General features: G+C 43.3%; 1 protein-coding gene across 1 annotated transcript; it reads right to left on the bottom strand.

Annotated features, from left to right (window-relative positions):
• Positions 1-578: 578 nt before the first annotated feature.
• Positions 579-7436, bottom strand: PolE1 (DNA polymerase epsilon catalytic subunit 1). Its single transcript, XM_089253375.1, has one exon. The coding sequence runs from the start codon at positions 7414-7416 to the stop codon at positions 619-621; it is 6798 nt and encodes a 2265-aa protein (XP_089109501.1). The 5' UTR covers positions 7417-7436; the 3' UTR covers positions 579-618.
• Between the last annotated feature and the right edge of the window lie 3556 nt (positions 7437-10992).

Below are 10992 nucleotides of genomic sequence, written 5' to 3'. Positions count from 1 at the left end.
ATTTTTAGCTTGTTTTTTCAGGTAGTTTTCATTTCTATAGTTCAATGAACATTCATGGTGAAGATAATAAACTTGAAGGTTATGTCATGTCGTCCGTCCATTTCGCCATCCTATATTTCTGTGGAATTATCGAAAGGCTATGACGGAGCGTAAACAGGTTCACGCTTAAGATTCAAATACCACCCCCACCCCAAGAGAGCACTAGCACATGTACATAGGCCTTTACTTAACAGAAAAGGATCTGGCATATTTCCCCTAAATTACTTAATCACTTACCAACTAAATGGCGTGTTAACAGTCCTTATCGTCCATATACATTTTAAACTGTGTGACAACTTAGAATTTAGTAACCTACTTAATCACATAATGCGTGTAAACGGGACTTTAGATATGACAATTTATGAAACCACCCTTGAGAATGCTATTTAAAAGTAAAACACATAATGGCAACACAAAACTATAAAAGAAGACAATAAAATAATATTATCACAAAAAATAAAATAAAATAAAAATGTATAAAATAAAATAATAGATTTACAAACACAGATGGTTTTTGAATCTCACCCACCCACCCGCAAACACACACAAAGACATGAAATATTGTTCATTTCATGTCTTTCAATCAAATTTCAATGAAGAATTCATTTTCTTGATCCATTTCACAGTTTCGAGTAAGTGTTCCATGCGGAAATACTCCGCAATGTTGTGGAAAGCGTTCAACGCTTTACTAAACTCTTCGTGGGAAATCAACGTCTTGAATGAACCTCCACAGGAACAGTACCGATTCATATTTTTATCCTTGACCATGTGGCATTTCTTGCACTCCAAGTCCTGGAGCACGAATGCCATGGACTTACGATTGACACACTGCATCACCAAAGTTTCGATTTCCTCTTTGTCATGAGGCGATTTGCACATGATGCATACCCAGACAGGTGCACCGGTGCTCGTATTTGTGGCATATTGGTCCCGGCACAAGTCTATGCTGTTGCAGTTGTGGCAGCTCTTGCAGATGACTTCTGTAAGGATGAATGAAGCACAAGGGTCCCTCCATTCAGCATCACTGCTGAACTCCCTGACGCCGATCAGCCGCAGCAGATCTCTCCGGATTTTTATAACTATTTCCGTTAGGTTGCTGTCCAGGGACAATATCTTGCAGATGGCTTTTGTGAATTCTAAAGCTGCGTTTTCCATATTCAGGTAGGAACCTGGTAATTTTGGGAATATACTCTCCCCATTTCTGTCTCTACCTGATGGTACCTTACGATGGATTTTCTCAATAAGGAGATATAATTTGTGAGCAAAGTCGTTTCTAACAAACTTTGCCAGCAAAGTCACTGCTTGAGAATTTTCTGGTTCTTCTTGCATTGGTTGAGGATCATCCACGTTGGTTTCATCATCGTCACAATTACGATCTTTGTAATATAAGTATGCTACCTGGACATACTCTGCAACGACAGCATAGAAGTTATCTTGGATAGCGGCAACGGAGGGTAAGAACTTCGCCATGTGGAAACACAAAGCCACTGATAAATCTGAATCATCTTTGACCTGAGAGTTTTCACCGATCACTTCCTGTGAAGACTCTGTTTCCAGTTCAGTGATGTTTTCATTCCTTTTTTTATTGTTTTCTTCACCATTATTATTTGATTTCCTTGATTTAACACCGCCAAAGTTTGCTATATCGATCCACAGCAGATACATCCAGGTTGAGTTGACTGCCAGATGAAGACTGTGGAATATGTCTTTGTTCTTTATGCAATTTGAAATATAATCAAAGTAAGCGATGGCATCTGGAACACTGTTGCGCTTTGTGGAGATAACAAACCTATTGTACGAAGCATAGACGATGGTCGCTCCGAGCCTGTGAAATTCTGTGACCAGTTGAGTGAACATTTTATTCATGAGATTGTTCAGTATTTGTTTAAGTGCTGGTTCAAAGAGAAGGGCTTGAGAACAGCGGAGCCACCTGTAGAAATTCACAATCTGATTGTCTGCAAATATATTACTATAATAAGTAACGTCGCGCACCCAGCCATTCACCATGGTACGCAGGATCCTGAAAGCACCAGCACAAAGAGCTGTGGCATCATAAATACCAAGATTAGATGTCCCACTCTGCCCGGACATCATGTCTTCAAGCGTAGTGAAAGATCCAGCATCGAAAGCAATGCTTGAACTCGTCCCTTCTAATTCGACTAGGTTTTGGGCCTGCAGTAGTGTCGTGACAGCCATGCCATCAACAAGCACTTCTATGCAGACCGAAGAGTAGGCACCACTTTTGTTTATTTCAGCTAAAACGTTCTCCGAATCGGCTAGTAGCCTATTGTCATCTGCTTCTTTTCCTCCGAGATCAGGTCTCTCAGACGGCGAACACCAGAGAATGAAGTTTTGTTTCTGCAGATGCCTGGCAAAGAATACATCACTCCCAAACACTGATGCATCTTGAGGCAAGTTTCCGACTGGCACGTGAAAGTAACGTGCCTGTTCCAACAACACGGTTATTGCAGTCTCAACATTCATGAAATGCCGAATCATGGTCTTAGAGCCGACTCGCTGCCAGTCGATCACTTGGTATAGCGAACTGCTGTCGAACAGAGGTATAGAGATTATCGGAAAGTCTGAAAATCCAGGCATCAATGAACACAAGTCTCTGGCTATGGGAGTTTGAGCTACGATGGCAGTCGGACCCCGTTTTTCATCTTTGTAGAGCGATATGTGCCTCTGCAAGCCTCTGTAAACCTGCTTGATATCTTTTTCGATATGTACTTCAAACACATAATCCGGTTCTGGTAGAACTGACTGCTCCACACCAGCAGTAAGCTTCGCGTTACGTTCGGCAGTAAACAGATTACCAAGGTTTGGCATCTGGTTGGTTCGAACACTATCCAACACGAGCACAACAGATTTCTTCGAAGGCGGGAAAAAGAGTCCGAACATTGCTTTCTGCCCGCATACATGATGGTAAAAATAAAGGAATTTCAAACTACCGGGTTTCAGGTAGTCATGCTGAGCAAGAGTGCGGAATTCGAGATGACGCAAGTTGAAAGTGTCAGAATCGACCGATGAATATTGTCGGGCGTGTTTGCGATTCACTGTGCACACGCAGCCTATTTCAACAACAGCTCGGAATATCAGTGGTACATGGGTTTCATAAACCCCTTCAACATGCGGTAGAGATAACTCAGTCAACAAGTCATTGCTATGCAATTGATACGCTTCCTCTGGTACCGTGTACTCATACAGATTGTACACCGGATGAGATCTTGGCAGATTCCTAGACACTTTCCTCCATAATTCACTGTCGCCCTCTTTTGCGATACGCTGATTGACGTAAAATATTCTAGGGATATTGAGCTTTATGTGATGCAGGTCGTTTTCTACCAAAATCCATAACTTGAAGATACCGAGCTGTCCGGTTTCTGCGATCTGTATAATCTGCCATGGGGTGTCTAACAGCGTTCTCTTAGCTCTCCTCAAGAAATTTCCAATACTGGCACCACTATGACTACCACCGGAAATGACGCCAGAAGTTCTACCGGGACCGGTGTTCCTACGCTCTTCTGCCGCTGCCGCTTTCTTCTGTTGCAGCTGGAACTCCCACTTGCGTTTCTGGAACTTCAACCAGATCATGTGTTCTTCTTTCGTTTTGCCTCTTGGAGGTGGATTCCCGAGAAACTCCCGCCACGACTTGGTCAGATCAAAGTCGCTGCCCTTGTTTAAGTTACGTCTCTTGGCACTACTGGTTCGAGCATCATCGAATGCTTTTCGTTTACTAGCAACTGGAACAACTGCTACATTTTCCTCAGCTGACTGCGGAATCTGATCCTCGATATCGGCGACGGTTGTCGATTTAGGTTTCAAACAGAATATCTCATTGATCTTTTTCTGTTTCAGGCTGTCATTTTTTTCGAGAAGCCTTTTATGTAACCAGTCCGGGTGAGGCACGCGTGAAACTGGATTGGGTACTTGTTGGAGTGCAGCTGGAATCGTGATTATCTTCTGGATAGCACTGCCGAATCGTTCGATGTAATACTCCCAATCGAGAATCGTACGGATATCAAAGTCATTCAGGGCAGGCATTTTCAGCCACTTCCTCAAGAAATGCCGTTTAACGCTGGGCTCTGCTTGGAATATGGCTAATGGTATAGCCCGCTCTGTGACTGGAGCTCCATCTGGCTTCTTGGAAATTATGAACCGACAACTGAGGCCAGCATCCTTGACCATCTGGTCACCCAAGAACTCTGCCAACCGTTTGGCTGTACTTATGGATGTTGATTTTTGCTCCCCGTATTCTTCCAGTTTCCTAGACATGCTACGATTCTCGGATATCAAATCAAACAGCTCTTTATCCGGCATGTTGGCAGCTTTCGAATACAGGACATCTAGCCAATAGTCCGCTATTTTGGCAACAGCAGCATAACATTCTTCGAGGGTCGATCCTTTCAAGAAGGCTTCAAAGACGGAGGACTGAAAAATCTTCACAAGCTGCAATTCTCCCCTACGCTTGACTTCGAAACCCTTGAGTTCTGCAAGACTTCCGTCAAAATTAAAGACTGCATATCTTTTCTTGAGCTTTTTGCCTTCTTCTTTTGAAGCCGGAAGAACCATGGCCAGATACGGGCCATCAACTTCAAAGAAAATTGAATTCTCGCTCTTGATTTCGTACTTCTTCGCTTCAGCATCGACCAGCACATGGTATTGATCATTGGTGTTATGATCTTTCACCATCGTATTCAGCATAGCGCCTGGATAAGACAGCGTAAACTTTGGTTTCTTGGTATTTTTCGTCTTTATCACAAAGTTATCTGGAAAAGATGACGGAAGGACGCACCATATACCATCAGTATCGAGTTCGAGTGGTCTGCCGATCTGCTCGACTATTTCTCTGGCCTTCATGATGATTCCAGCGCCAGTGTGACACACAATGCCAGCCATTTCCATGCTGTACCAACGAGCACCCTTCCGCATGACATATCCATAAAATGAATTCAGGATACATTTATGAGCTAACTGTAGCGAATCGTAAAGAATCTCCAGATTTTTAGCCGATTTTATATCTGTGGCATCGCCTTTCTCAACAGCCTCCAAAACTTTTTTCTTAGCCACTTTCAAAAGAGCTTTGAATTCATACCGTCTATCCCTGAACGCTCTGACGGTATCTACATAGAAGGAATTTTCCTGTTGGCAGATCGTGGTAGAACGCACTTCCATGCGCGTGATGTGTACCTTCTTGTATGCTTTGCGGCAGTATTCTGATAGTCTCTTCTTCTCTATCGCACACTGTTGCTCTTTGCTGAGTTCGTGAAATGGTACAAGTTCCCCTTGTCGTTCGATGTTGGGAAACTTTTCAGTCTCAAGCTGCTGCTGGATGCGTTGGAATTCCCCTCTGCTAGCGGGCATGTATTCACCCCTCCAAGTCCATGGCATTGATCGCTGGCACTTTGCATCTGGTTTGTTGAAGTCACATGCTGCACAAGCAGCCTCATCGACCATAGCAGATGGCTGAAGCCTATTGGTCAGAATAATGTTTGGATACATTGCACCAACATCTAAATGGTATATAACAGGATTTTCTAAACGGGAAGGACAGTCTCTCAACCGCTTCAATTTCCCAATGACCTCCATCTTGACCTCTTCAAAATTTGTTACGAGATCCAACGGTGTACTCTCTTCTACTTCTATAGCATATTTGAGGGTTCTCCCCACATCATCAATCAATTTTTGTAGAGCTTCCGGCACCAGCCTGAATCTACAAGGCAAGTCCGCTCTGAATACACCAGCTTCGAGCGCTTCCACGTGCCCACCAACGTACGTTTCTTGATCCAAAACATGGCCGTCATCCGTAAGCTTATTCAGAACAGTCTCTTGTTTATTCGGGAATATCACATTCGCATGGAAAGCCTCTACCATAAGCAGAGACTCACATAATGTTCCAGATCCTTTCCGCAACACTTCGTCCGGTTCCAATGGAATGATTGTACACAATGCAAAGATGAAAGGATGGACATACTTCATGTATAAATAATAGGTAGCCACTGCATCAGAAACCGAATAGTCAGCTAGAACTTGGGGCTGTTCAGACGCCATGCGGCACATGTCCTCAGGATCCAGCTCAACGGGATCATACCTGAGTTTCGCTTTGGCAACCGCTTTTAGATTTTGGCTCCCTACCGGCAAATAACTGTCTCTTTTCACCCAATGAAGGCAATCAAGATGTACGCAAGGTCTACACAGATAAAACCCGTCCCGACTAAGAGAGAAGCCAATCTCTTCCAGCATGTTATATTCATGAAACGCAGCTCTTGCTTCAACATACTTCCAATCAAAGTTATCTCCGTTGTATGTCACGAAGACCATCGGCTTAATCTCCAGAATATGATCAAAAAATTTTTGAATCAAATGAGCTTCATTCTCTTCATTGAATACTGTGAACATACCTTCGAATTCAGGCCTGGGAGTGTACTCAAAATCTTCTATATCACTGGATACGATCTCCCTGTTGATAATGAGAAAACCCTGACCATCAATCATATAAGATATCATCATTATCTGATCCGTTGCAGGATCTGGGAATTTCAATGGCAATTTGGTCGTTTCTATATCATACGCTAAAACGATCATATCTGGTGTCTCGAGCAGGTCCTTCCTCAGATGAATTTCCGGTGGATTATTGCCTTTGCCTTTCACAGAGTACCAGTGTCCAACAAATATTTTGAGATCAATCGAGACCCGAACATGATACGGCACATCATACTCACGTATATCGATAATATTATCCATCTGATCGACATGCTTCTTCGACGACGAGCCTTGAGCACCCTCGATGCTCCTTTTACTAACAATGTCATTGAAAGACGCAGCGTGTTTTTGCCTCTCCCGATTCTTCTTGACGTGTGGCATGACTTCCTTACGTACTTTCATCAAATCAGACACTGTACAGAACTTGAGCTTCAAAAATTTACCTTTTATACCCGACAGGTGGTTCGGCAGATCGAGATCCTCTTTCTCCACCATCTCAACTTTGCTCATGGTGCCACTGTATTTCTTCGTTAGGTATGACGCAACCTCCATCTCGGTGCCCTTGGTCGTTGCCACATAGAAGTAGGGCTTGAATGGCACCGACACTTTGAACCGCCCTCCGTCATCTTCGATGAAATAATAGTCAACGGCACTGGTCAGCCTCTTGTCATCGTCGAGTATCTCAGTTGGATGCATGTTGAATAGCCAACCAATACGCTCACCATGTTCATTGAATCGAGAGAAACCGAACTTGGCATCAACTTCATCATTGAATAGGGATTGTTGGAGGCGCTTTTCACTGGAATCCTCCGGCCTAACAGCGGAATTAGCTTGGGAATCCTTGTTACCCCCGCCTCTGTCAAATTTATACCTACCGGAGTTCATGAGCACCATGGCTGTATATAAAAGGACTTTAGGTATAAAACTAACTTAAAGGAATAAAAAAAAATGTATTTGATAATTTAAAAATATTTTTAAATATTCATTTTTCCTGTTTTAGAGTCTCTTTGACAAACATTCAATCTATGAAAATCCACATAATTCAAAACATTGACCGAAGAAAAACTGGTAGAAACAAATTGACTGACAAATGTGGCTGAACCACATTTTAAATATAAACAAACCAAATATATGTGTTTCCCGCGGTAACATACGCGGTTGCGATCAAAGACGCCAGGCATTACGATAAATATAATATCGTAAACATACGATTTATTTTATGATGAAATTCTGCACATTTTGTTCTTAAGCCGGGTTTTCCTAGGAATAGGTTTGTTACGCAGCGTGAACCGAAATAGACTTTTTCGCGCCGACAGAAACGAGTTACATAATCGCGTTTGTGTTTTCCTAGCATGGCGCATCAGATCAGGGCGGCTATATAAAGTATATGGCTTTGGCATCAACTACGCTGTCGTTTGCATGCTCCGGTTTGAAGGGAAGGGAAATAAAACACACAAGAGTGAAGAGAATATCGGCAAAACCGCGGCGCACGACGCATTTGACTCCTCCAGAAGCAGTCGGCCAATAACGCCCAACGTAAAGCGCTGTCGTGAGCCGTATTGCGCTCTGTAGGAAAACAGTCATGCTGCTTTTCTTACTGGTGAGTGGACGGCGTGTCGCGCTGGGCGAATCACGTTGCGCGTGGCGCAGGAAACCTGCTCCTAGGAAAACCCGGCTTTAGGGATGAAGCCATCGAAAAGTGATCAATATTTTTCGATGATTTTTTTTTCTGAAATGACGAGCAAATAAAATTCAAAAGTTCATTTTAAAATTGAAAAGCCATATTTAAAAAATAAAATTACTTGAGAGACGTTTGATATTACCCAAATGTTTAATAACTCCAAATATAAGATGGTAGCACTAAGCAAGATAAGAAACTGCTCCACTGAAATAGGGTTGGCAACCGTCTTTAGAAAGACATAGTGGCTATAGGAAAACATGTCCTACTTTTTGATGTCATTTCAAGCGTCCTCCTACGTTTCGGAAAGTTCGCCCCTTTTAGCCGGGTTTTCCTAGGAGCACACTCACCAATAAGAAAAGCAGCATGACTGTTTTCCTACAGAGCGCAATACGCCTCACGACAGCGCTTTATGTCGGGCGTGATTGGCAGATTGCTTCTAGACGAGTCAAATGCGTCGTGCGCCGCGCGGTTTTGCCTATGTTCCTTCACTCTTGTGTGTTTTTTCCCTTCCCTTCAAACGAAAGCATGCAGATGACAGAGTAGCTGATGCCAAGGCCATATACTAGTATAACATAGCCGCCCTGATCCAAAGCTGCATTAAGAGATCTTTCAAGCGGCTTTGCCCTGATCTGATGCGCCACGCTAGGAAAACACAAATGCGTAGCGTAATTAGTAACGTTTCTGCTGGCGCGAAATGGTCTAACTCGGTTCACGCTACCCAAAAAACCTATTCCTATAGGAAAACCCGGCTTTAGGCCTCCTTTTCTGGTTTCCGGAGTTATTTTTCTCTTTTTTCCTGAAAAAATTTTTTTTTCCTCACTGTGAAACACATATTTTGTCATTGATATGAGTGTTTTTGTCGTTTTTTCTAACGCACGCATTCACCAATAGCCGTAGGAAGTTGTTAGAATTTTTTCTGTTTCTGATTTTTTTTTTTAGCGGTTTTGTTTTAGAGTTGGGAAAAATTATTGTTGCGGCCGGTTTTATTGGTCGGAATAGTGGTGCCCAGGGCCGTCATTTCAACTTTTACCGGGAGGGAGGCAAAGAACATATACTCAATATATGTATATATACTAGCTTTATCTCGGGCTTCCGCTGTTGCAAATTCTACAACAGAAAAGAATGAGATTCATCCAAGTCCCCCAAAATGAAATCTGTAAACATGGGGCCCCCGACTTGGAAGCTTGTCGGTCATCCGTCGGTGCGAGTGCCATGAAAAATTTTCATTTGTATTCGTTTCACTAACGAATAAAATCCAGGCCCACCCACGCAACTACCCGTGACCGAATTCACAAATTTTATGGGGGCCCCCAGACTGGATATATCTTTTGCTTCCGCTATCGCAAATGTTTCAACGTTAAAGCAGCAAGAAAACAATGAAATCCATCAAGGGCCCCTGGAAATGAAAACTTATACGTGCAATCTCCCCGGGTACCCCGACCCTGTGTGATGGGAGCACTGCTGTTGTATGTATATTATTACACATACCTCTCGGCATGACCCCACCCCAACAAGGGCAGGGCTGACAGGGGCCACAACGATTCTTATCACTTTTTGATTTTTCACACTATAAATTAACCACAGAGGGGCCCCTGAAAATCTGGTTTGGGGGCTCGCCATCTAAATTCCAGTCTAAGGGCTCTGCTGTAGGAGCCTCTCGGTACATGCACATAACATGGTCCCGATGGGTCAAATGGGTCCCGATATGTGCTAGAGTTAAATGAATATTTGACCCAAAATCGTAACCGACTTCCGTAACACAAAAACGTAACAGATTTCCGTCACCCATTTCCGTAACATAAAATCGTCACTAATTTCGGTTGCTTAGAAACAGGCCCTTTTCGAGTTTGTGATTTTATATTATAGAGTAGATTTGTATGTATATATACCATTTGTAGTGTATTTTCAAAAGCCGCCCCCCCCCCAAATGACGGGTTTGGTGGTGCCAGCCATTGTTAAAATTGAGATAAGTGACGTCACCAAGGGTGCGCGCAGGCGTCCTCCTTTCCCAGTTTTCGAATCTGGTAACCCTAGACTAGATAATCTGGCGTAGATGGGACCGAGGCCGCCCAGCTCTGCTTACAAACCACTGAGCTATAAGTAAACTCACTAAACTTTACTTATAGCTCAGTGTTTCAAACCATTCATGATGGCGGCCACCTCGTAAAAACAGGCCCGTCGTTTCAACTTTTTCCAGGTGGGGGGGGGGGGGCTAAGAGCATATACTCAATGTATGTATATATAACCAATACCATTTCTAGTGTATTTTCTAAAGCCGCTGCCTAGTCCCTTTTTAAACTAAAATTACTGTGCAATAAATGGACATACTGCGTAGTTCTCCTGGAGGAAAAATTAAAGAAGTTGGATTCTTGGAGGGGGGGGGAGGGTATGGCCCCCACAAGGGGTGGGCTCACAAGGCTCCAGCCCTGGGGCCCGGGACGATTTTCGTTATTTTTTTGTTTTTTCACGCTATAAATCCATCCTAAAGGAGCCCGTAAAAGATTCCAGCCTAGGGGCCCTACTCCAGGATGTGGGGGCCATGGGGAAGGGTCCCAAGGAAGAAATTCGAAAATTTTCCGTGCCTCGGATTATCCGGAAACTCGAACTTTCGGGGCTTCGATTTCCGAGGCTCTACTGTAGTGACCAGTGCCATCCGAAAATAAAATTTTGACGAGTAATTTCACTCTGCAAAATTATAAGGGGTATTTTTGCAAAAAGAGGGGGGGTTTTCCCCCGTCATGAGTGGAAATGAATAACTATTAAAAAAAATCACCTGAAATTTGAAGGAG

This window comes from Pholcus phalangioides, unplaced genomic scaffold (assembly GCF_987345545.1).
Source record: "Pholcus phalangioides strain wild (caught in Gottingen) unplaced genomic scaffold, Ppha-v1.0 ptg000037l_1, whole genome shotgun sequence".
NCBI classification, from domain to species: Eukaryota; Metazoa; Arthropoda; class Arachnida; order Araneae; family Pholcidae; genus Pholcus; species Pholcus phalangioides.
The sequence above is the reverse complement of the archived record's forward strand: the minus strand, read 5'-3'. Positions and strand labels throughout refer to the sequence as shown.